This window comes from Felis catus, chromosome A3 (assembly GCF_018350175.1).
Source record: "Felis catus isolate Fca126 chromosome A3, F.catus_Fca126_mat1.0, whole genome shotgun sequence".
In the NCBI taxonomy this organism is placed as follows: domain Eukaryota; kingdom Metazoa; phylum Chordata; class Mammalia; order Carnivora; family Felidae; genus Felis; species Felis catus.
The window spans coordinates 110,777,621-110,801,839 of NC_058370.1; the positions used below are offsets into that span (position 1 = coordinate 110,777,621).

Consider the following 24,219-nt stretch of genomic DNA (forward strand, 5'->3'; position numbering starts at 1 on the left):
ACTCCTTCCCTTTAAATTTTTTTTTAAATTAAAAAAAATGTTTTATATTGTTTACTAATTTTTGAGAGAGAGAGAGAGAGAGAGAGAGAGAGCGCGCGTGAGCGAGCATGAGACGGGGATGGGCAGAGGGGGGGACAGAGGATCTGGAGCGGCTCTGTGCTGACAGCCCCATGTGGGGCTCGAACTCACTAACTGTAAGAGCATGACCTGAGGGGAAGCTGGATGCTTAACCAACTGAGCCACCCAGGCGCTCCTCTTTCCCCTTTAAATGAATTAAGCAAAACATAGTAACTTTTTAATACCCAGAAATTGCCAGTATTCTTCATAAACCTATAAATATGATATTGAAATGCCCTGCAAGGACATCCACGCATTTTTTAAAGTGTTGATGTCATTATGTTTGGAACTCATGCTCAGAATTTACTCCCAAAGCATGGAAATGGGAGGCCTGTGTTTTCTCATCACGTTCTGGCCAGAATACTATTCTTTCTTCCCCACCCCCAACACTGCACATGTAAGCTCTACAAAGTGCCCAGAAGAATGGGCCTAAAAAGAAGGCTTTAACCAGAACTAACTATTCATCTTCCCACAAGAGAACACCAAGAACCAAGTCTAAACTACCAGGTCACCCATTGTTACTGGATTCTTATCTTCACTGGGCTCTGCAAAATTCATCCACGCCCTGCACAACCCTCCCTCCCAAATCCTTCTACCATGCCTTCTAGAACTCATGGGTCTGTTATCACCGGAGTCCCCTCTGTCATCATTGTCCCCTCACCTTTGTGTCTTAACTGAAACCTGGTACTCCCTGGCTACTCTGTCCCTTGACGTCCTCTCAAGTAGAGATGGCTTCATCTCCCACACTCCACAAACCTGAGGGTGGGGCCGGTGTCCCCTGTGTTCTCGCTGCCACTTTCGATAACTTCCTTTTCCCCTTTAAAAAATAAAATCTCGTGGGCGTGAAGCACACGCGATGAGACTGCGCGCCTGCTGCACAGAGTTGTGTCTTCCCCATTTGCCTCTCTGTCCTTCCCAACACAGGGGGCCCGTCTATCACAGCAACACTCTCCTGCGTGACCCCTCCGGCTCTGGGCCCCTCTCTTCCTATCAAATGTACCAGGAAACTCCCACCCCTGGTCAAACCCAGCTCCCTCCACCCCCACTGCACCTGCACCGCGGCTGGAGGGGGCACATGACTGTTGGCGGGCTGCCCTGCAAATTTATAACCGCTAGCCTCAAGTAAGCTGTGGGCACTAGTGGGGACCCTAATCCGCTTCCCTGGTTAATGCACCTGCCCCTCTCTGAGATGAATTTACATTCTCCCTCTCCCCCTCCTCAGTATTTCACACCTCTTTTTCCCCTCAGAGTCAGAGGACGACCTTGCTGTCTGTACTGTCTCTGAGAAAACGAAACAATTGTGCTCCTCTCTCCTCACTTTGTTCCTGCAAATCATGCGTTTTCTTACATTAACTGCTTTCTCACTTCTAACTAGATCATTGTCATTAAACGTGCTGTCGTATCTGTCATAGATTTAAAGCCCCTCTGGACTCTATGTCTCCCTAAAACAAATGCCCCATTCTCCAGTTCCACGTCGTCGCAAACATCTCAGAAGTCTCCCCGCCTCCATAACCTGTACTATCATTCTTGTGGCATTGCAGGTTGGGAAGCCTAGAATCATCTTCGTGCATTTTCATCCTTCCCCTGTCAGCAGATAATGTAGGTTCTTTCAGCAAAATGGTGCGTACCCACCTCTTCCTTGCTGTTTCCCCACTAGCCCCCAGTCCAGTCTCTCTTGGCCCTGCGTCTCAGTAACTGAACCAGTTCTCCGGGCAAGCCTCTGGACTGCAGTATCTCCCCTGCTAACCCCACCACCCCAGTCTGCCCATCACTGACTTCGCCAGGCTCTGCTCATAAAACTGCAGTGGTTTCTGATAGTTCCTATTACCAGGCTTAAGCTCCTTGTTTGAAGCTGCCGGTCCCAGGCCGCCTGGTCCCAGGCCACCTCCCCATCTTTATTTCCTATAACCTGTCAATATAAAACCTCGTTCTCTTAAACCAGCGTCCCACATGCCTTACATGAGGCATGCGGCCTCATTTCTAGGTTGCATTCTTTTGTCCACATTGTTCTCCTTCCTAGAATCCATCACCATGCATGTTCTAAATCGTTCCGCCTCTACCTCCTCCACACCCTTCCCTGCAACTCCGGGCCACACTTCTTTGGCCCTAAACTGCTAGAAGTATTCCAAGTCTCCATTGCTATTAACTATTTAATTGGATACAGCAGTATTCCATCACTAATTCTTTCATATGCAATATAAACTTGAATATAGGTTGAACTTCTTCCTTCAAACTTGTTTCTCAGAAAAGGGAAATCCCCTAATACTGACTTCTTATAAGATCTTGAATATTGCAGGTGCTTTATTTTGAAAAACACGAAAGTAGAAGATACATTAACCTTAAATGACCTCAACCAATTCTACTTTTGGATTACATAGAGGCCATCTGACAGAATCTGTTAACAACAACAACAACAACAACAACAAAAGGTAAAGAAATTTAATCAGCTACAGTAATTATTCCTGAGGGAATGCTCTCAAAATTGGAAAGTGCTAGATCTTGTAAACAGCCTATTTAGAATCACTTTATTTTTTTTTTAAATTTTTTTTTCAACGTTTATTTATTTTTGGGACAGAGAGAGACAGAGCATGAACGGGGGAGGGGCAGAGAGAGAGGGAGACACAGAATCGGAAGCAGGCTCCAGGCTCTGAGCCATCAGCCCAGAGCCCGACACGGGGCTCAAACTCACGGACCGTGAGATCGTGACCTGGCTGAAGTCGGACGCTTAACCGACTGCGCCACCCAGGCGCCCCTAGAATCACTTTAAAAATCAATGCCATTAATCTCCACACCATAAAGATCATATACACCTAATTAAAAATGCAACTGTCCCAGTTTTATGTCAAAAGACACAGAGTTTTGAACAAAACTTCTTGTGCTAACTTAAATTCAAAATCTGCTACATCTCAAACAATTTAGACAGTAGGGAAGAGAGTGTGCTGAAGAATAGGGTGTTATAGGACTTGGAAGGCAGCCCGAAAGAGGACAATGACAGCGACAGTGATGCATTTAAAACATTTGAGGAAAAGAAACAAAACAAACAAAAAACAAAAAACCCAGCTTTGTGAAATGAAGAGTGGCAAAAATAATCTAAATTGCTGTATTACTTAATATAATGTGATTTTAAGTATGTCTAACTAGATACTTGACCACTAACTACATCTATCTCCCTGAAAGTTTACGTACACTAAGATAGGCGAAATACTTTTTTTCCTGGAAGGCAGTGAGGTAGGGACAGGGGTGAAGCAGAGCCACAAGACAATGAAAACGAGTTAGGGAACATGCTGTCTAACGTGATGACGTAGATGAGAACAGGTGACATGGTTACTCCTAGGCTTCTTACTGACCAACTGCGTGGAGCTCAGTTCTCCAATTCTCAAATTTAAGGGCCAGACTAAATGGTATCTACCTAAGACTCTCTGCAGTTCTAAAATTTTATTTCTATTGTTTCCTACTATAATCTCTTCTAATGATTCAGCAGTATTGGTAATTACAAAGAGAAATTTGTACTTCTGCTATTTTAGAGGCTATTGTAAATTTCTTATCCTCTATTATCATTTAATAGGAGTTGGAAACTTAATACAATTCAAAAACGTCAGTCCTGCTGTACTGCCCTCATGAGACCTCACAAAGCCTTGGTATTCCAAACCACATTACCAATCTCTCCATCTTAGAATGACATCATGTTCATTCAGCTCTTTTCTTTCTTTTTCTCATTCAGCTCTTTTTTTCCCCCCTCTAGAGGAACCTGGAGCTAGAAGAAAGTTCCATGCTGGTCTGGGGCAGGGCTGAGACCCAAGCCCAGGCTTTACCCTTTGTTAATCCTGGTTGCAAGCCATGGCACCAAACTCTCTGGGCATGCCACCCATGATTACTGTAGTTAGGAATCATACTTCCAACTCTCCAACCCTTCGTCTAGGTTTTATGCAGCAATGTGCAAAAGTTATGGACTGTATTAGTATAGTTTTCTTGTTTATTTGTTTTTTAATTTTTTTAATGTTTATTTATTTTTGAGAGAGAAAGAGAGAGAGCGAGTGAGAGAGAGAGAGAACACGCGCACAAGCGGAGGAGGGGCAGAAAGAATGGGGGAGACACAGATTCCGATGCAGGTTCCAGGCTCTGAGCTGTTAGCACAGAGCCGGACACGGGGCTCCAACTCAGGAGCCTTGAGATCACGACCTGAGCCGCAGTCAGACGCTCAACCAACTGAGCCATCCAGGCGCCCCTAATTTTCTTGTTATTTTAGTGTAATTTCTGACTTCATTTCACAGGTGAAGCACCCAATGACCCATCCACACCGATGTTCAACGTAAGCGTTCAACCATCACCGTGCAATCCTCCCGTCTCTGCTAAAGAGATACACATTCTTGCCAGATGAGCTGCGTTTCTAATTAGCACCCTCCCCATGGAACACCATGCTATGGTAAATCAAGCGGAATGGACCTGGTGACGACAGATGCCGATCTCAAGCACACCACTCGTGAAATCATCCATTATGCAGAGGTGACCCAGGCAAGCTGGCACGGACCGCCCTGCTCATGTGACGACAGCACTACCCCGTTCCACGGCATCCAGGAACACAAATGCACGTGTGCACACAACACACACATCATCACATCAGCACCCAGTCAACTTTCTGCATTCTGTTTGCGGTTCTAAAAGCTACCAACCTCTGCAAGTGTGTCTCTGCCTCTTCAAGCTCAAACACCACCACCACTCAGGTAACACAGTGCTAGGCCTCACAGTTGTAAAAAATCAGTACTTACCTTCAATCCTCTTCAAAGCTGAAAGGCACATATCCTTCCTCGGAAACTCAAAGGGATTGTTGCAGGTTCGAATGGTGTCACATTCGCATTTCCCATTGATTATATTGCAGCCAGACACGAGGTTTTCGTTGCAGGGTTCAAAACCAAGCAGTTGGTCATCGTCCCAGTTCTCATCTGTAAAACAACGAACAACCACATAATATTTGCTTGCAGCTTCATTCAAAGGCCTGTTTGAGAGCAAAAATGTGCAAAGATGTCAAGATTAACACCTGATATTGACACCTCAATTTATGAAAAGCGATTTGGCTGCAATTTGACAAACGAATGAAACCCAATATCCTAGTAAGCGAGAAAAAGGAAGTACAGCCACACGTGTAGACATTAAATAGCCAGTGTTTTGGGATAAAAAACTGCCACCTCTGTGTTATTTTAAAAAAAGATTCCTGGATTTTCCTACTTTCAACAAAATCACAGGAGTCACATTTGTCAACCTACAAAATGAATAAATCTACACACATTTTTTTTTTTACTCTATCTGGTAGAGACTAGCCTATAGCTAGTTTAAAACAGCTCTGCAACTTAACACATCAAGACAACTAATAAACATAAAAATAAGACCATCAAAAGAATCGAGAACGGATACCACGGTGGATATTTCTCCAACGCTTTTCAGTTCAGATGCTCATGTCCACCAATGCCCAAAACCAAAACCAGGGCCACAGTTTAGTGAAAGGCTAGGCTAAGATCAAATCAGTATCCTGGTCATGGAATGGAGTCAAGTATAAGAAACAAAGGAGATCTCGGACCTACTTTCATGGGATTCAGCTCAGACAAATAAAACAAGCATGACAGAATCACAGGCTGACTCAATCTTTAACGCTACTCTTCATAGTTCAAACACCTCTTCTAGGAAACCAGACTCTACGAATCTCTGGGACATATTTTATCAGTCCCCCCCCCCCCCCCTTAACATTATCTTTAATAGATGCTTTATCGTGCCTTGACCGGCTACTAACTGTTAAAGAGTAAACATGTTTCTGATAACCATATCTGGAGTGAATTTTTAAAAGTGTTTGAATTTAAGATATCTTAAATATGTTGCAAACTACGGCAGGTATAAAGCCATCTTCAGAACATGTTTTCCTAGAAGACAGTGTAAACAAATGGCTATAATTTTTTTACAGCTAAATTTTACTTCTGGTGACATCATTAACTCACTGCATAAGTTAGGCAAAAGGCAGTTCTCCTTCACTGAAATAATCTTCCTGTCAATGAGTCTTTAGAAAGGCATCATTTACAACATAAAGAGCTTCATGGCAATTCTTTGAAAACGGAAAATAGAAAACCTCCTCTCTTTTGATTTCAGATCAGGCTCACTTATTTGATCCACGTCTCAACTCTTAGTAAAAACAATTTTAGAAGTTTCAACAAAAACACCACTTATCTGTTTTAAAATCTGTTTTCCTGTTTAGCCTGTATTTGTGTTTAGAAATAACGTGTAAACACACGAAGGTGCATTCCTATCTTCGAGACAACAGTAAAATTACTAAATTGCCCTGAAAGGAAAATCAGAAAAGAACACAATGAGACAACACGGAAACGTAGGTGATAATTTAGTCTTCGGCTACAGTCTAGAATACGTGGCAGTTGAACATGCTATTAGTACCACTCCCCTAATCTAGTTCAGTGACATTTGTCATGAAGACATTTTGGGGACTTTATATTCACATTTGTAACTCCAAGTTAGTTCAACCCTAGGAACTTAAAAACTTATAAGAAATCAAGTAACATCTGACCCACTAGAAAACTACCTCTTCTCTTCTATCTCTCCTTTATTTCTATTTCTCTTTTCCCCCATCATATTCTAAAAAGAAATTTTTATTCCTTTTTTTATAAATATGTACACAGTTAATCTATCACCAAATTGAGTGGATTCCAATTTTCCCCCACAGTAAACCCCCCTTTCCTCCATTAGAACTAGAATTCCCTGAAGACATTATTGTCCTAAAAGGACTGCAACATCCTCTCTCACCTGTCTCCCAGCCACCATCCTCTTGTCCCTCCATGGCCCCATTCCCCACACCATCACCCCAGTCATCGCCCTCAAAATACAAACCTGCCCCGTGGTTCTCTCTTGCCAACAAGGAAAAGCCCAAACCTCTTATTGCAGAATAAAAGGTTCTTCATCGTATGGCTTCTACTTCTACAGACTTCTCTTTCACCAAGCCCTCACATATCCCAATGCCCTAGGCACACTGCAATTCTCACTACAAACCCTTCATCACTGCTTCCACACCTTTGCTCATGGAGTATCATCTGCCTAGAACCCTTCCTTTCCCTTCCGCCCATAACTCCTATTCATCCTTGAACACCCAGTTCAAACATCACCTTTTTGGAGAAGTCTTCTCCATGCTTCCTCAGGCATGTGCGCCGACCTCTGGTCCCCCATGACGATGGCGTTATGTAAGTCAAACTTCCCCACTAGGTAAGAGTCCTTGTGTGTAGAAGTCAGATCTCATCCAACTTTGAATCCCCTTGGCCCCAGAACTTAATACAGTGTTCAATAACTGTATATATAGTACTGTAACATATATGTGTGCATGTATGTATGCGCGCGCACACACACACACACACACAATACTATAAATCCAGTCACGTATTTCATGTCATTGGTCTGGTCAATGTTATGGTCCATGTGTTTTCGAGGAAGACCATTTTCCCTGAATGTGGAATCACAATTAAAAAATGGCCGTTGACACTCTTCCTGGCTCCTTACTGATTCCTGCTTTGTTCCCAGGAGAAGCCTGTCGGCAGCAACTAGAGCCTGCTCGTGAGTGCAGAGGGAAGCCTGACCATCTCCTCAAAAATGTGAGGCCACCATGTCCAGTTAGGAAGCACTGGACTCTGAACCCCAAGATGTCTTATATACCTTTATTTTCTTTTCTGAGGAAAGTTTTTCAATTCTGTGCCCCCACTCTAATCAATACTTTGTTTTTCTTCTTGGCAAATAGTTCCCTTAGCAACCACTGCTTTATAGGATCAAGTACAACATGCTTTGGAGACAAAGACTTTTATGTTTTTCTATTACAGGACATCATACTTTAAAATAATTTAAGGCCAATCAACAGGGATTCAAAGCAAAGATTTAATGAGGTTTGATTATAGAAATCAAATCTGGGCCCAAGAGTTCTTCTGGCAGTGCCTGGAAAATTTGATGTTTTTAAATCTCTCTTATGTACATCCACATATATGACCCAAGGATCAAGGCTCTAATTCTCTGATTCCTGATTTCTCCTTGGACCGGTCAGCAGGTGAAAAAAAGAAGTTAAAAACAGGAGTACTGCCCTTTAAATATTTATTTCAAGTAGTTTTTTTTTTTTCTTTTTTCTGGATACTCTCCAGGTGACAAGATAGTCTCCTAGCCTGAAAAGATCACTGAGATACCTCTGCAAATGTATCTTTTAGTTTGTAACTCCCGCAAATTACCAAATCAGGATGTTGAATTATTTTTCTAAATAGGAGAGAAATCTAATGATTTCATGTATGAATTAAAATTCATGCATGTTCAAATATGTCCAAATACGTTAAGTACTGCAGCGAAGAGACAGGTATATATAACTGCTAATGGGACATCTCCACTTGGATGCTTAGAAGACATCTCAAAATATGATGCTTTACTTCAAGACCACCACTGTATTTCAGGTATTTCTGAAACAGGATTACTTCACGCACTTGTCCCATTTCACCCCCCAGAACAGTAATGTGATACGTAAGAAGATGTGTAATGAGTGGCAGGGACATACGTACATGGTGTCTCACTAAGATATCAGCAGCCTGATCACCAGTGCCTTTGCAAATGCTGTCACACAGAATAAAGGTAATATTTTTATATGAATATTTTTATATGACTATTTTATATGAAAACAGTTTGGACCTCATGTATTACCAGAAAAGGTCTTGGGATCGCCCAGGGGTTGCTGTCTAAAGAGCAGGTCTTACTGATAACAACTGGGCCAAGACAGCATAGGCTCCAAGTCTGAGAGATAACAAAGGACGTCGGGTACCTCTTCTCCTGACGGTTACGCTAAACCATAAACAGACATACCCCTTTAGTGGGATTTAGCCAATATGTAATTGGGAAAAAGGAAAACGAAGTCAATAAAATGCAAAAGTTGCATGGACTCATACTTGATTTTTTTCAGCACATTAATGCTATGAAAAGATCAAGAGCAAGTTTTCTCACAATGAAAGGAAAAGTCTTAGCAATAATGAACACCTTAAGAAAAGGCTGATGATCTTGTTTAAATTTCTTTTTTTGGTACAAGAAATGACTGCTCTAGTGGCTGAACTTTCCATGACATTAAACTATGCAGGCAGGTTACAAATGCAAATGAAAAAACTAGAGACATTTCCCCTGTATTTAAATATCATGATGAAGAAACTACCCTTGGATCTTAGGTTTAATTCTGATCAACCTGGTCTCTATTGGAAGTGACTGTCTGCAAGGTCCCAGGCCCTGAAGGAAGCAGTAGGAGCCTGGGAGTACGTAGGGCTGCAAGCAAAAGGTGGGCTGTCTGGGCTCCAGGTGCAAATGCTATGGGGGGGGGCTTACCTGTGTATTTTTACTTGGACTCTCATTGTCTGTATTTATCTTCTCTGTATACAGTTCCATAGGTTTTTGACTGACCTGCCCTTAACCCGATCTTTCCCAACATCCCTCTCATTTTTAGTGTAGTAAATGATTTTGCAGAATGTGTTTTTTAAGAGTGCACACATGGTGCCAAAGCAAAAACACCTGTCCTTCCAACAGCCACATTCAGTCTTGTCTTGAATTGGTTCTTTCTAGTCCACAAATCATCTTCTAGGATTCTTGATGATGCTTGAAATTCCCTCCTTCCACATTTGACGTAAAACATTTTGGGGCGCCTGAGTGGCTCAGTTGGTTAAGCATCCGACTTCGGCTCCAGCCATGACCTCATAGTTCGTGGGTTTGAGCTCCGCATCAGGCTCTGTGCTCACAGCTCAGAGCCTAGAGCCTTCAGCCTGCTTTGGATTCTGTGATTCTGTGTCTCCCTCTCTCTCTGCCCCTCTCCCACTCACGCTTGCACTCTCTCTCTCTCTCTCTCTCGAAAATAAACATTAAAAAATAAATTAAAAAAAAAAAAGATTTTAAATGCAAGGGCTAGTTAGGAGTTTCAATCCTGAGGGTAGGAAAGAGGGCATTGGGGAAGAGGATGTGGAAAACATCCAGAGTATGGAGACATCCAACTTCACATCTGCGAAACAGCAGGTCCAGGAGCTCTAGGAACCAGCCATGGCAACCCTGGCCTGACTAATCCTGGATCCCACCTCTCTGCCCTTCAAAATATCTTTCCATCTGCGTGCTGGTGTCTGAAATTCCACTAATACGGAATAAAATGCTTCAGGTGTGACTGCACTTACTGGACACAGTACTGTGTGTTCACCTAAAATCTCTGACTTCCTGAAGGCAGAGGCATTTGTATATTCAAAGCCTTACCTTTTCTACCTTGTATCAGCTTAGGTTAATGGAGTTTACTCCAAACCAAGATATAGCTGCACCCCATTATGTGGCAATCCACTTACCAGAAATATGCTATACCAGATATTAAAAGGCAAGAAACAAACTCACAGTACACACTCAGAAGCTCACAGTAATGGAATTCTGTTGGCAGAGGAGAAGCTTCTGGGAATATATATCAAATTAATTCTCCAGCTGTTCACATATCCCTGTGGCTACAGTAAGATGCAAATAGCTAATACTGGCATCTCTTTCCATGCCAGCCTAGAAACTCCAGTGTAATGTAAAATTGCTGCTCTTAACTCCCCCAGCTCTGGGCTGGCTGTTATCAGGCATTCAGTTCTGCTCAAGGAGGAATCTAATGCAGTGAGTTTTCATTCTCTCTGCTTCAAGCTTAAGGCGGATGTCCCAAAAGTCAGTGCTTCCCTCTCCCTCTCTTCCTGGTGCTGTAATCAGCACAAAGCAGGAAGGGCAAAATTATGGTTATCGGTAGAAATGATTCATGTCGCAAAAATCTGTTTTACAGGCATTTCCACAAAGTGAAACCATGTTAGGCGCATGTAACTGTATACCAGAGTGGACAAACCCGAGATCTAAAACAACGGAAATACTAAATTACGCTCACAAACATTTTTGGAAGCCTAGCTTCTTAAACTGATGCAAATCTCTAAATATAGAGCAAACAAACATGACCACTGATTCATATTATGTCCAAGTGAGGAATTCTCTGAAAAACGAACAGGATCCAATTTACAAAGTTAATTTATGATTAGGGTATGTTCCACTGCTGTAATTTTTGTCAGACACCTTACAATAACAAAAGAGGACCAGAGATGAACTACAGAATGCAAATTCATCCATCCATCCATCCATCCATCCATCCATCCACCAATTATTCGTTCCTCAGATAATGGCATCTATTATACACCAAGAACTAGGCAAGGGGCTACGGATCCAAGATGCTAGGAAGCAGGAGTTTACAGTACAATTTTCTACCATTTCAACCAAAATCATACGAAGCATATGAATAAAATAATAATTTCCTTTGAGATAGCAGGAAGCTACTAGGAAGAGAGAGAAGCTTAAGAGAAGAAGTGTCTCTAGAAGTGAGGAATTCGTGCAACAAGAAGGCAGCAGAGCCTAGGACTACAGAATGCAGTTCCCCTATTTCACAATTCTGCCTAAATTAGGAACTGTCTGAAATTGCGTATAGAAAAACAGACAGCCCAGACATCTGTTCTCCTCATGGAGACTGCCTGACCCAGGAGACCACAGCCCTAGCTCTGTTGTTAGTTTGCAAAGAAACCCTGAACAAGGCATTTAGCCCTCAAGGCTTCAGTGTTTTTCATTACAAAAAAGGGGGTGGAATGGACAATTCATGAAGTCCCTTTAGAGTTCATGCTCATGTTTCCTCGATTCTGCCATCTTGGATGAAATTGTACAATGCTAACAATTTATTGGGAATGCTGTCAGAATCACATGCTTTGAGTAGTCACAATTCAAATTTAAAATAGTTTCTCACTGGGGCGCCTGGGTGGCTCAGTCAGGTAAGTGTCCGACTTGGGCTCAGGTCATGATCTCACGGTTCTTGGGTTCGAGCCCCGCGTCGGGTTCTGCGCTGACAGCTCAGAGCCCGGAGCCTGCTTCAGATTCTGTGTCTCCCTCTCTCTCTGCCCCTCCCCTGCTCGCAATCTGTCTCTTTCAAAAATAAATAAATGTTAAAAAAAATTTTTTTTTTAATGAAATAAAAAATAAATAAAATAGTTTCTCACTTTATCAGACCAGTCTGAGGTTTGGAGAACAGTCACTATGCACAGGAAGGCAAGCCAGGGGCACTTCTTCTACAACAAAGATCACTTTGCAGGACCTTTCGAACACCTCAATCCTAGAGGATGTATTAGCTGGGGTGTCAACACACTAAAACAGGATTGGCCGTGAATTTATAACTGTGGAAGTTCTGTGTGTTCATACAATTGTTTCTACTTCTGAATAGATTTGGAAATTTCTATGATAAAAAGTTGGGTGTTTTTTTTTTTTTAATGGAAGGAGATTACAGGTAAATTAAATAAATACTTCAAATGAAGAACAATAGAAATACTCTGTCAACATTGCTGGGAAATAGCTAAGGCAGTGTTTAAAGGGAAATTTCACAGGAAATAAAGTTAAAAAAAAAAAAACATGAGCAGAGCATTCAACTGAAGATATTAGAAAAAGAGCAACAGGGCAAGTCCAAAGAAACAAGAAAGATGGGCCTAATAAATATATGAGGGAAATCAATGTAACAGAGATAAAAGCAAGTTAAAAACTGGCTCTTCCAAAAAGATTAAGACATCTCAGAAATGGGTTATGATTAACAGTCCCATATAGCATGTCAACTCATTCAAGTACTGTGACATATGAATGTATTTTTTAAGTCAGTTTCTCTTTGATGGTTTTACCAGGAAGTTACTCAAAGTCAGACATTAAATGGTTACATTTTGGAAATTTTTTAAATAATGAAGGTATTTGATTGCTCACAGAAACATTTCCTGAGCTACAATTACTTTGTACCCTATGGTGGAAAACTCCACCCCCTTATATTTCCCCTGCTTTGAGCCTAGATCCCAGTATTTTTTAAGGAAAGTCTCAGGCCTTATCACCGAGCCTATGTTTGTGTACAGCTGAACTGACCTTCTATTCAGTCAGATGTTATTATTAAGCAACACAGTCTTCTCTGGGCTTGAATATCTATTAAAACATGTAGCTCCATGTTTCACCAGCTTCAAAGAATATTGGTTTTCAGTTACCAAATGTGCTCCTGCTTAAAAATGAATACATCTTGGTGGAGGGAAAAAATATCTTGCAGAGGTGCTCAACAGTGTCACCTTTCCTTTCTTCATCTAGATACTCTAAAAGCCATCGATGGATTAAGCCAGGTAATCAGCCATCTCTTATGCAGAACATAAGAATAGAACTTCACAGAGTTCCATTCGCCTACAGAGGTGTGCTCATATAGGGATGTTACAGGAATAGCCCCATCAAACTTAAGGATATGGAGTTGGGAAGCAAGGTCTCCAAAATAAAGTCCACCAACTTGCCAGCCAACTCTTGGGCATGGAAGACAAAGTCTGTTTAGATTTGGTCCTAACCCACTTCAACCTCAGCTGTTCCACTCCTCCCCACTCCCTCCAACAATGCCTACTGATTACGTGCTCCCTGAACGACCCAGGTTGTTCCCTGACACCATGGCTGTCTACAAACTATTCTCTCTGCCTAGAAAGCTGCTTCTCTTTACTTGCTTTGGAAGTTTCTATTCAGTAATTAATCCTTTCTCCAAGGCATCATCCACTCCATAGGGACCGAACTGTTTGTTCCCCTGAAATACTTTCTATTATACACCTATTAAAATTACTTCACTTACGGCAGTATAATGAAATTGCTCATCTAAGCTCCTCCACTAGAAAGTGGGTTCTTTCAAGCTAAAGAAAGATCTAGTTTTACTCTTCTTTTCTTTTTATCATTGGGTGACTATAGGACTTAGCATAGAGTAGCTTAACAAAATAAGTATCTGCAGAGGGAATGAACAGGAATAGGTTAGAAGGCAAGAGCAATCGCAATCTTTCAGTGCCATAGTTTTTTTGGAAAATGAGTTCGGTGGTAGGGGAAGAAAGTCAATTACTCAGAAACATCTTTGGATGCCAATCTTCCTACTTGTAAAATAATAATACTAACTCAAATTTTCTTTTAACCTCAACATTCTGTTAACCAGAACTTCCACAGATCAATAAAGATTTATGACATGTTGAGTGAATGAATATACCTCAACTATGGTTAGGTAAATACATAATAACTTAAATAATAAACTGTATTATCCCCCTCTACTTTCATCTATCATGACCATAATGAGATAATGTGACACAAATTAATGCTCCTTGCCAGAAAGGTACTTGTGGATATGAATAATGCACAGTCCCATTTTATAAATATCGATATATGCTCTAACCTAAAATCTGTTAGTCAAATGACCGAGAGCAAAACAGAAGACTAGATACAGGAATGCCTTTTTTCTTGATTGCACTCATCCAAAAGTGTGAACCACCAGAGTGAAAAGAAGAAATGTGACCAGAATCTCAAACAAGAACAACAAAACGAACATAGCGCTTTGAAAATAAGCACTTTGAAGAATATAAATTTTTCATTATATTAGCTGAACAGTTAGCAAAGATAATGAAGCATATTTCATACCCCTCAAGATGAATCTTCTGATAACTAATATTTATGGAGCCACATTTTTATGTGTCAGAGACTAGGCTGGGTGCTTACCACAAGACGAACACATTAAGCTGAGGACAGAGGCTGAGCAACCTAGGCCTGAACTCTAAGTAGGCTACCATCAAGCAGGTGAGAGGAGGAATGGAAGGAGTAAGGAAGTGAGCTGGTCAAAGGGTTGGGCAAAATTTCAAGTTTGGGTGAGTTCAGAGGACCTGAACATCAGGGAAAAGGAAGGAGGGAACACTTCTATTTTTCCCATCTCATTCTGGGTAAAGCCCAACTCTAGTGAATATGGCCCAGAGGCCCACTGCTGACATCACTACCCCAGGGGCAGGAAGAGATGACATCATTTTTTTTTTTTTTTAACGTTTATTTATTTTGAGAGAGACTGAGGAAGACAGAGTGCACGAGCAGGGCAGAGGCAGAGGCAGAGGGAGAGAGGGAGAGAGGGAGAGAGGGAGAGAGGGAGAGAGGGAGAGAGGGAGAGAGGGAGAGAGGGAGAGAGGGAGAGAGGGAGAGAATCCCAAGCAGGCTCTGCACTGTCAGCACAGAGCCCGATGCAGGGCTTGAACTCATGAACCATGAGATCATGACCTGAGCTGACGCTTTACCAACTGAGCCACCCAGGTGCCCCTCGCAATGACACCTTCTAAACCAACAGAAATGGAGTTGCAAGAGCACTTCTGGAAACATCACAAGGATAGAAAATCTAACAATATAAACACTGTCATCCGGAAACAAGGGTTTCTTTGCTAAGGCAACAATGCCTTCACATACAGCAATATTCCTGAGGTGCAAATGATGATCTTTAAAAGGTGTAATGATCTGTAAGTAGCATTAAGGAATCTTTTCAGGATAATAATTTTGTGAAATCAGTTAGCAATCACTTTGTAAAGGAATGTTTTTACAAATCAACTCGAGCACTGCTGTGAACTTTACCTTAATAATTTACCCGAATTCTTAAAAGTAAACCAAGTGAAAGATGATAGGAAGCAGGAGAATGGTCAAGATTAATTCCAACAACTGTATTTCTGACCCTTACCACTAACTCTAGTACCGTTAGAAGGAATATCATCCCTAAATAATGTGGCTAAAACCCCAAAGCTTTAAGCTCTTTCTTTAGGCAAGTTTATCTCTGTATTTGATCTCATTTATCCCTAACACATGCCATGAATCTCCTGCTACTTGGTCCTAGCAACAAAGCACAATTTGCCAGCAACAGTCAGTGAGCACCATTTTGTGTGCATGGTTTACAATTTCCTACTGTGAGCTAGTCTCATCATAAGTGAATGTTTGATGTATATGTGTCTAAATCTTTTTTTTTTAATTTTTTTTTTAAGTTTATTTTGAGAGAGACAGAGACAGCACGAGTGCGGGAGAGGCAGTGAAAGAGAGAGACAGAGAATCCCAAGCGGGCTCCGTGTTGCCAGCACAGAGCCTGATGCGGGGGATGAACTCACGAAACCAGGAGATCCTGACCTGAGCTGAAGAGTCAGACGCTTAATCAACTGAGCCACCCAGGCGCCCCTGAATCCTTTTTTTCTTAAAACATCATAAGAATCCACATTGCTACAAGATGTGTACATGGGAAGTAATGCTATAAACGAGAAATGAAAAATAAGAGAGACAACTGTGGACTCTAAGAAACCTCATGCAACATGGGGCTTGTCTGATACACTGATTTCTGAAGGCACCAAGTCCTTAAAATTCATCCTAGAACTCTCTACCTAAAAGCAAATGTAGATGAGGAGACAATGAAAAGCAGGACTTTTGCCTTAGGGTAGGTCAGGAACTGAACATCGATATTTTACAGAGCAATCATTTAATCCCTAAGATTTGTGTGAAATAGACCATATGAAGTCAATATAACAAGACCACAGAAAGATGAAGAAACTTTAAAAATATGTTTGAAAACATACTTCACTTCTCATAAAACTGGAGTTTGCTTGGTGTAGTAAATTGAACCTCTATGCCTAACCGAGTCACTGGGTACTTGGGTTTGGGAATCGCGGTGACAACAGTACTGATTATCAACACTACCCCAAAATTTTCACGCGTTCCCACCTGCCCATAGCCTCAAGTCCAAACACTCAACACTGATAAACCAGGCCTGCGCCCAGCCCCTGCTAACCTCCAGGTTACTTCTCTCTGTGCAGACAGCACCCCTTCCTTTCCAGGCCAAGGAAGCTTTGGGGCCTAGGCACTAGTACCTGGGACACCCTCTCCCTGCTATGTGCATGGCTCACTCCTCTGTCCCTCGGGTCTGTGATCACACCCAATTGCTTGGCAAGACTTTCCACAAGCACTCTGTTTAAAAGTGCAAACCAGGGGCGCCTGGGTGGCTCAGTCAGTTGAGCGTCCGACTTCGGCTCAGGTCATGATCTCATGGTCCGTGAGTTCGAGCCCCGCGTCGAGCTCTGTGCTGACAGCTCAGAGCCTGGAGCCTGCTTCTGATTCTGTGCTCCCCCTCTCTCTGCCCCACCCCCTGCTGTACTCTGTCTCTCTCTGTCTTTCAAAAATGAATAAACATTAAAATTAAAAAAAAAATAATGATAAAATAAAATAAAATAAAAGTGCAAACCAAACACTGTCACGCAGTCTCCGTTCACAGCACAGCACTTACCTTCTCGTGGCATGGTGTATATTTTATTACTAATTTTACTCATGTTGTCTCCCTATATCAGAAAGCTCCAGGCTGGTAAGTATTTATCTATCTTGTTCACATTTGTATCTTCTGCACCCGGAACTGGGCTTATTAGCACACGGTAGGCCCTCCACAAATATTTCCTGAATCAGTCAATTCTCTCTGTACACTTTGGATGTTCACTTCAGTAGGACTCTGAGGACTGTATGTCCTCTGAGGTGGTGCCACCTTTCCTTTTCCCCCGTCACCTGGAAATCTGCTGTTCTTACTATGCCCAACTAATGTCTTCTCCTCAAAGAAGTTTACTTAATTTTCTCCCACCTACAACCCTTCACTCATCCCAAGACATTGTAGCTGTTTGCTTACAGCTAGACTCTGAGCTTCTTGGGGGCAGGAACTAACTGTGCCTCCCACATTTCTACAGCCACTCCCTGTTGAGATGAGTGGACAGCACCCAGCAGAACCCAATCTCCACTTGCTGAATGGAGAAATGAATGGGAAATTGGAGTAGGTGACCACTGTGAGGAGACATTCTCTATTCACGGTATCACGTGAAAAAAGAGCAGCTTTGAAGACACTCTGTGGGCATCTAAGATTTAGGCTTAAGTGTGTCAATACTCATGCATGTAGGTTAACGTTTATATTTCATATCTTTCTGGAATACCTGAGGTACTAAAAAAAAAATAAGCCGTACGATAATAACTCATGCCTATCGGGGACTTGGGAAAGCCAGGTACCTTTTGGGTATTTTAAAACATTTCAGTGTCAAAGAAAAAGGTTGACATATTTCTAAATTTTAAAGCAAAACATATGTACACATAAACACACACAAAGGATTATTTGCTTCCAAAGGGAAACACAAACCCATGTGAACCACCCAGTGCTTTTTCTACATGCTACAGCAGTATGTATTCCCATATGCAGTAAGGGAGGTGGATCATGATTCTGCAATGTTATTCTATTTAAAGTCTTTACAGTGTTGGGGCACCTGGGTGGCTCAGTCGGTTAAGCGGCCGACTTCGGCTCAGGTCATGATCTCGCGGTCGGTGAGTTTGAGCCCCGCATCGGGCTCTGTGCTGACAGCTCAGAGCCTGGAGCCTGTTTCAGATTCTGTGTCTCCCTCTCTCTGACCCTCCCCCGTTCCTGCTTTGTCTCTCTCTGTCTCAAAAATAAACGTTAAAAAATAAATAAATAAATAAATAAATAAATAAATAAATAAATAAATAAAAAAAATAAAGTCTTTACAGTGTTAAGTCATGAAGAGCTGCTCAAATGAGCAGTCTGTGGAAATACGTCTACCTTAACTCCTCCCTGAAAGGTTAAAAACTATTGCCTATCAACTTCAATAGAGGTTTCAAACACTAACGGTTTGGGGGATATAAAAGGAAAAATGCCAAGGGCAGGCAATTCCCAAAGGATGCTCTGATGAAATCCATATCCTACTTAACAATAAGAATCGCCGATTTTCAAAGGATTAGAATATACAGAGGTAAGTAGCTTCAAACTTACACATAAGCAGTGCTTTAAACGTCCCAGCTTATAGGAGAGCAGCAGAGGCTCAGTGCCGACCACAAGACGAGGCCTCCAGTAGTGAGATGCTGACCCACCTCCCTGCTGTATTGCCTACAGTACCCCGCTGGACCTCACCTGGTGGCTTTTGGTATTCTCTGGATGGAGGAAGGGGTGTCACATACCCTGGTTTACAGGCCCGATGAATGAGCCTAATAGCCAAGACATTACTACGTAGCACAGGGCCACTACTCCTAGGGCTCCGTACCATGTCATGTGAGAAAGGAGGAAAGGAGATTAGTACCCTCACTTCAGACAGGATGTGGCATGACTAACGAACGCTGGTTAATGTTCAAGACAACCCTGAGCACAGAAAGAGTCAACCAACTCAGCAAAGAGAGATTCCAGAAGCAAAGGAAACCCGATCCCTTCACGTATGGCAGCAGTTGTGATTTCTCTCCTCTTACAAAGGTGTTTCAGAAACACTCTGCCACCTATAGTTCCTATTCCTTCCCCACAAGCACAGAAGTTAATTTTAAACACCCTCAACTGAAAGCTGGCCCGTCATTCTGACAAAACTCACGTGCAGTGTGGCAATGGTGTAGTCTGCTAATGGCTCCACAAGGGCTTCGTGAGGCGGCCCAATCCCTTGCTCTGCACCCTACATATGCAGCAGGCTTTAAATGGGAAGAAGTTGAGGAAGCAAGGTTCCCTTATTCCCGAAAGGGGCAAAGAGCTGGTGGAGACATCACCTGAGGCTGAACCTCAGGGTTTCTAAAAGTCTCTTCAAGGGAGGTAACTGGCCTGAATGTGGAAAAGGGCACACTGACAGAAAACAGAAAGGGACAGTGAGTGTCATCTGGCCTGCACACCTGAATGTGCAGCTACCCTCTCTACTAAACCTGCCTTGCCAAAGGGTAAGCATGTTAAAGAGCCTGAAGTCTCCAAGTGGGGCGGAATTTTCTATAGGAGAGTCTTCCCCATCTCCTAACATTTGGTTTCCAAAGTGAGAAATGCATCCGATCTGGACAGTGCCTGGGCATTCCTTCTTTCCATCCTTCACCTTTATCATCTCTCGTGACAAGGGTTTCCTCTGTATTCTGGTCCGTTCCTCCCTGCTTCCCCTCCACTCCTTTCCTCTGCACCCGGGTTCCCCTGGCAGCTCACCTCTTGGGACCCAGCACCCCTGCCTGCGGGGTCTCCCATGCTGTGAGAGTTAGGCAGGACCTACCTGGGGAGGTCATGCTTCCCTGCACCTCCTTGCCCTCTGTCCCACCCCAAGGCCCTGAGGCACCCCTCCCCCTTGCCTGAGTCTTTCCTGTTTCCCAAGCCAGGTCCATCCAGGACCTTCAATGCCAGGGGTCAGAGTGCTACATTCCAGTGGCTTCACAGGCAAGGAGGGTTCTGGATTCCTTCATGGGGGGTGGAGGTGAGGAAAGGAGGCAGGGAGGAAGGGAGGGAAAAGTTCAGGGACGATTCGGACTGCTGTGCCCACTACTCAGAGACCGAGGTCATGGGGCAGTGAGGGCAACAGGGGCCCCAAGAGGCCCATCCAGAGTGGGCAAAGAAGCAGCCATTCAGCCTCCTTGGGTTCTGAAGTAGATGCTGTCACCGCAGGTGCTACAGAAACTGTAAAAAGCATAAGAGAACACAACGGACTTTCATGAGCTTCAGTTCCTTAGTCTGTGAGATGAGGGTGCTGGCCTAGAGAGGCTTTTCTGAGGACCCTTCCAACTCCATAATGCTCTGATTCCTGGTGTAGCAATACCTCCCTGACCCCAGTCATTCTCAAGGTCTGAGGTAATTTTGACTAGCAAATAGAATGCCACTTTCACTCAGAAGGCAACTAAGCTTCTTTAACCTCCCAAAGCAAAATTCTCCTCTTGCAAAATCAGATTCCTTTGCCTCTGACTCAGGATCCCCGAGACTCTCTTGGTGCTTTTCTTGTGATTTCCCTGTCCTTCGGGTTTTACCTTTGTAGAGGGCTGGGCTCAAACCCTCAGGCTCTGGCCTTTCATGTGCCTCTCGACTTGCCCTGCTTACAGGGCCCCAAGGCTCACGAAATCAGGCTCCAGGATATGTTTCCCTTCACGGTCACCCTCTGGAGATAACAATTGCAGCACGACAGGACTTAACACCTGGACCTACGGTGGGCGGCTGGGAGCACCACGACGCAGTACCCAGTGTGGAACTCCTCAAACACAGAAATGCCAGTTCACTGGAACCCAAAGAGGGGAGGCTGGGCAGGAATGAGGAGTTGGGAGCTCAACTGGTCAGTGGGTAATACAGGTAAATATGCCAACTTCAACCTGGGCTCAGAGCCGCCTACTCCCCTCAGAGACAGTCAAGAGGACTCCTCTCCCGGAGGATGGGGACTGAGGGATCATGGCTGGACTGACATCCTGCCATACTCAGGACAGGGGGTTGGCCTGTTCATCAGCCACCTGACGACGGGAGTAGAATTTGGGAGGAGGGAAGGAAAAGAGAAATGGTGCTGGGGAGAGGAGATGAATGAAGAGGAACCCACTTAGGGCTATCATTTACGTGTTAGACGAAGTCATAAAAAACATCTGTTAGCCAGGTAAGACACTCCATGGAGAAAACAACACCCCCTGAGAGGTCAAAATCCACCCACTATACTCCAACTAAATGTCTAGCTTTCCTTTTTATTTTAAAGCCAACAATTGTTTGTAATAAGTCCTTGTGAGTCAAGTCTGACAATAGCAAAGATTAATTCTGCATAAAAGATGAAAATGATCCTACAAGAAGGTATCCTGGTGTAGAGCCATCTCATCCTAAGTGATCCCCTCTATTGAAAAAAGAAAGGGGCGCCTGGGTGGCGCAGTCGGTTAAGCGTCCGACTTCAGCCAGGTCACGATCTCGCGGTCTGGGAGTTCGAGCCCCGCGTCGGGCTCTGGGCTGATGGCTCAGAGCCTGGAGCCTGTTTCCGATTCTGTGTCTCCCTCTCTCTCTGCCCCCCCCCCCCCGTTCATGCTCTGTCTCTCTCTGTCCCAAAAATAAATAAACGTTGAAAAAAAAAATTAAAAAAAAAAAAGAAAATTCCTGATCAATGATTACCTCCTCCCTGTCAAACCAGGATTCAACACAGAATACTCCTTTTATTTACTAAGACCCAAACACTAGTGAGAGGACATACCTTCTGTGTGGTGAATCATCTGGAACTAACTGCAATTTGGACTTCACCCCCCAAGGTAGATACTACCCTTCGTAAGAAAACGTTCCATGTTCTGTTCAGTAAAAGGTGCATGTTCCCGCCATGTGCTGCTCCCCAGGACTGTCAACAGACCCACTCCTTGTCGGGGCTGACTCGTGCCACTGAGCGTGGAGTGGAAACTATGGCAGAAGCAGGCAGATGTGCGTCAAGAGCGCCCTACGACACGTGAAGATCAGGTTTTCAATGGGTCGCCTCACAATATGGGCGAGAGAGCTGTGAGGAGAAGGAAAGGCAGTCCTACCCTCTTCTGTTGTTTTTATAAAACGATGAATCCTTCAAACCACCTGTGAAATATACAGCACTCTGAGCGCCTGGGTGGCTCAGTCTGTTGACTTCCGACTTCGGCTCAGGTCATGATCTCACGGTTTGTGAGTTTGAGCCCCGCGTCGGGCTCTGTGCTGACAGCTCAGAGCCTGGAGCCTGTTTCGGATTCTGTGTCTCCCTCTCTCAAAAATAAATAAACATTAAAAAAAAAAAATTTTTTTTAAAAGAAACACACAGCATTCATTTGGGTTGAAATAAATTTACTTTTTAAAAATTGAGTAATGAGGGAGAACCTTAATAGTTAAAAGAAAAGAATTCTGGAATACACTAAGACCTAAAAAAAAAAAAAAAGAAAAAAACTATTAAAATGACAATAGCCCACAAAAATGGCACTTAAGAAGGTAGGGCCAAGCTGTTTCCTTTGAATGAGCATGTATGTGTGTTAAGTTTAAAGTTCTCCCAATTTCTCCATAAAGAAAAATGATTCTAACTATTGCTACAATCCTACATATCATTTTTTTGAATAAATAACTATTTTTTAGAGGGGTTTTGTTTGTGTTCTAAGTGGGCTCCACACTGGGCATGGAGGCTTGAACTCACAACTCTGAAATCAATACCTGGGACAAGATCAAGAGTCAGACGCTTAAGCAACTGAGACACCCAAGTGCCTTGGATATAATCACTTTTTTAAAACCATCTTTTCCTGGGGCACGTGGGTGGCTCAGTCGGTTAAGCATCCAACCCTAGATTTCGGCTCAGGTCGTGATCTCACACTTGTGGGACTGAGCCCTGCTTCGGCTCCATGTTGACAGAACGGAGCAGCTCTCGCTCTCAAAATAAATACAATATTAAAGAAACAAAAAACTCCACATCTTTTCCAAATTGTAATCTCCAGGTCCTGGGTCAAAAATTCTTACCCTTATGATCACAGTCCCTACCAAGAGAATACAGGGATATATATTCTTCAGTCCATGCCACATGGAATATTATCCGCACAAACTTTTAAACTTTCATAACTTAAGAAACAATGACTCACCTCTTCCCGCTAGAGCTGTGATCTTCATCCTGAGTATGGCTCAGATACTACAAAGATGTGTGGTGGTGGCCCTGCCTGCACTATCTCACCTGGACCCCTCGGGACCATCTGTTCCTCTTACAGATGAGGAGCAACTCTACGAGCAGCCCTCAAATTCAATACTCTATCACCCAACAGCAAGAGACAGTCATATCAGGGCACCGCCTGAGGGAAAATCATAAACAAGACCTCCTCACAGGTACCTTCGAGCCATCACTGTGATGCAATGTGAAGAAAAATGTACCATCAATTTACTCATTAACTTATTATTTACTGAGCAGCTACTTCTTTCGTGGCACCATGATAGGCACTGGGTGGGCTACAAAGAAGCAAGAACCTATTCAATTAAAGAGCGTCTTTCTACCCATCTTCCACCTTACAAGCAAACATAAATTAGAACAGAGTGAACTTATAAGGGCAAAGCCTGCTTTAATACAGACATCAAATATGCTAGAATCTGAAATGTTCCAATAGCAATGCTTACTGGAAACAAATCACTATTAAGCTGTTCTGTCCCTTCAAAATGATCTTGGGAACCAATAAACATTAGTCAAACTTGTGACAGACCGAGTATGTTAGGTCTGATTCACAAATCACGGCACACTGCTATTGATGTTTAAATCGGAACATCCTACCACCCAGCTCCCAAACGGGGGTAGGTGTCTTCATGCCTACATTTTTTATTGCAACCAAATGTTACTTTTATTCTGTGGTAGGGGACAGGGAAATCATTTTCTTTCTATCTTCAGAATATTACATTTAATCAACATTTAATGAACACCTGTTATGTACAGGCCATAGTGTTCAATGCCGAGGCAC

General features: G+C 43.1%; 1 protein-coding gene across 3 annotated transcripts in view; it reads right to left on the bottom strand.

Annotated features, from left to right (window-relative positions):
* The window catches only part of CRIM1 (cysteine rich transmembrane BMP regulator 1), a 192,885-nt gene that overhangs the window by 146,495 nt on the left and 22,171 nt on the right, over positions 1-24,219 (bottom strand). For all 3 annotated transcript variants that reach the window (XM_023251961.2, XM_023251962.2, XM_023251963.2), the window contains exon 2: positions 4,884-5,057. In XM_023251961.2, the coding sequence (XP_023107729.2) occupies positions 4,884-5,057 (174 nt within the window). The remainder of the gene's footprint in view (positions 1-4,883; positions 5,058-24,219) is intronic.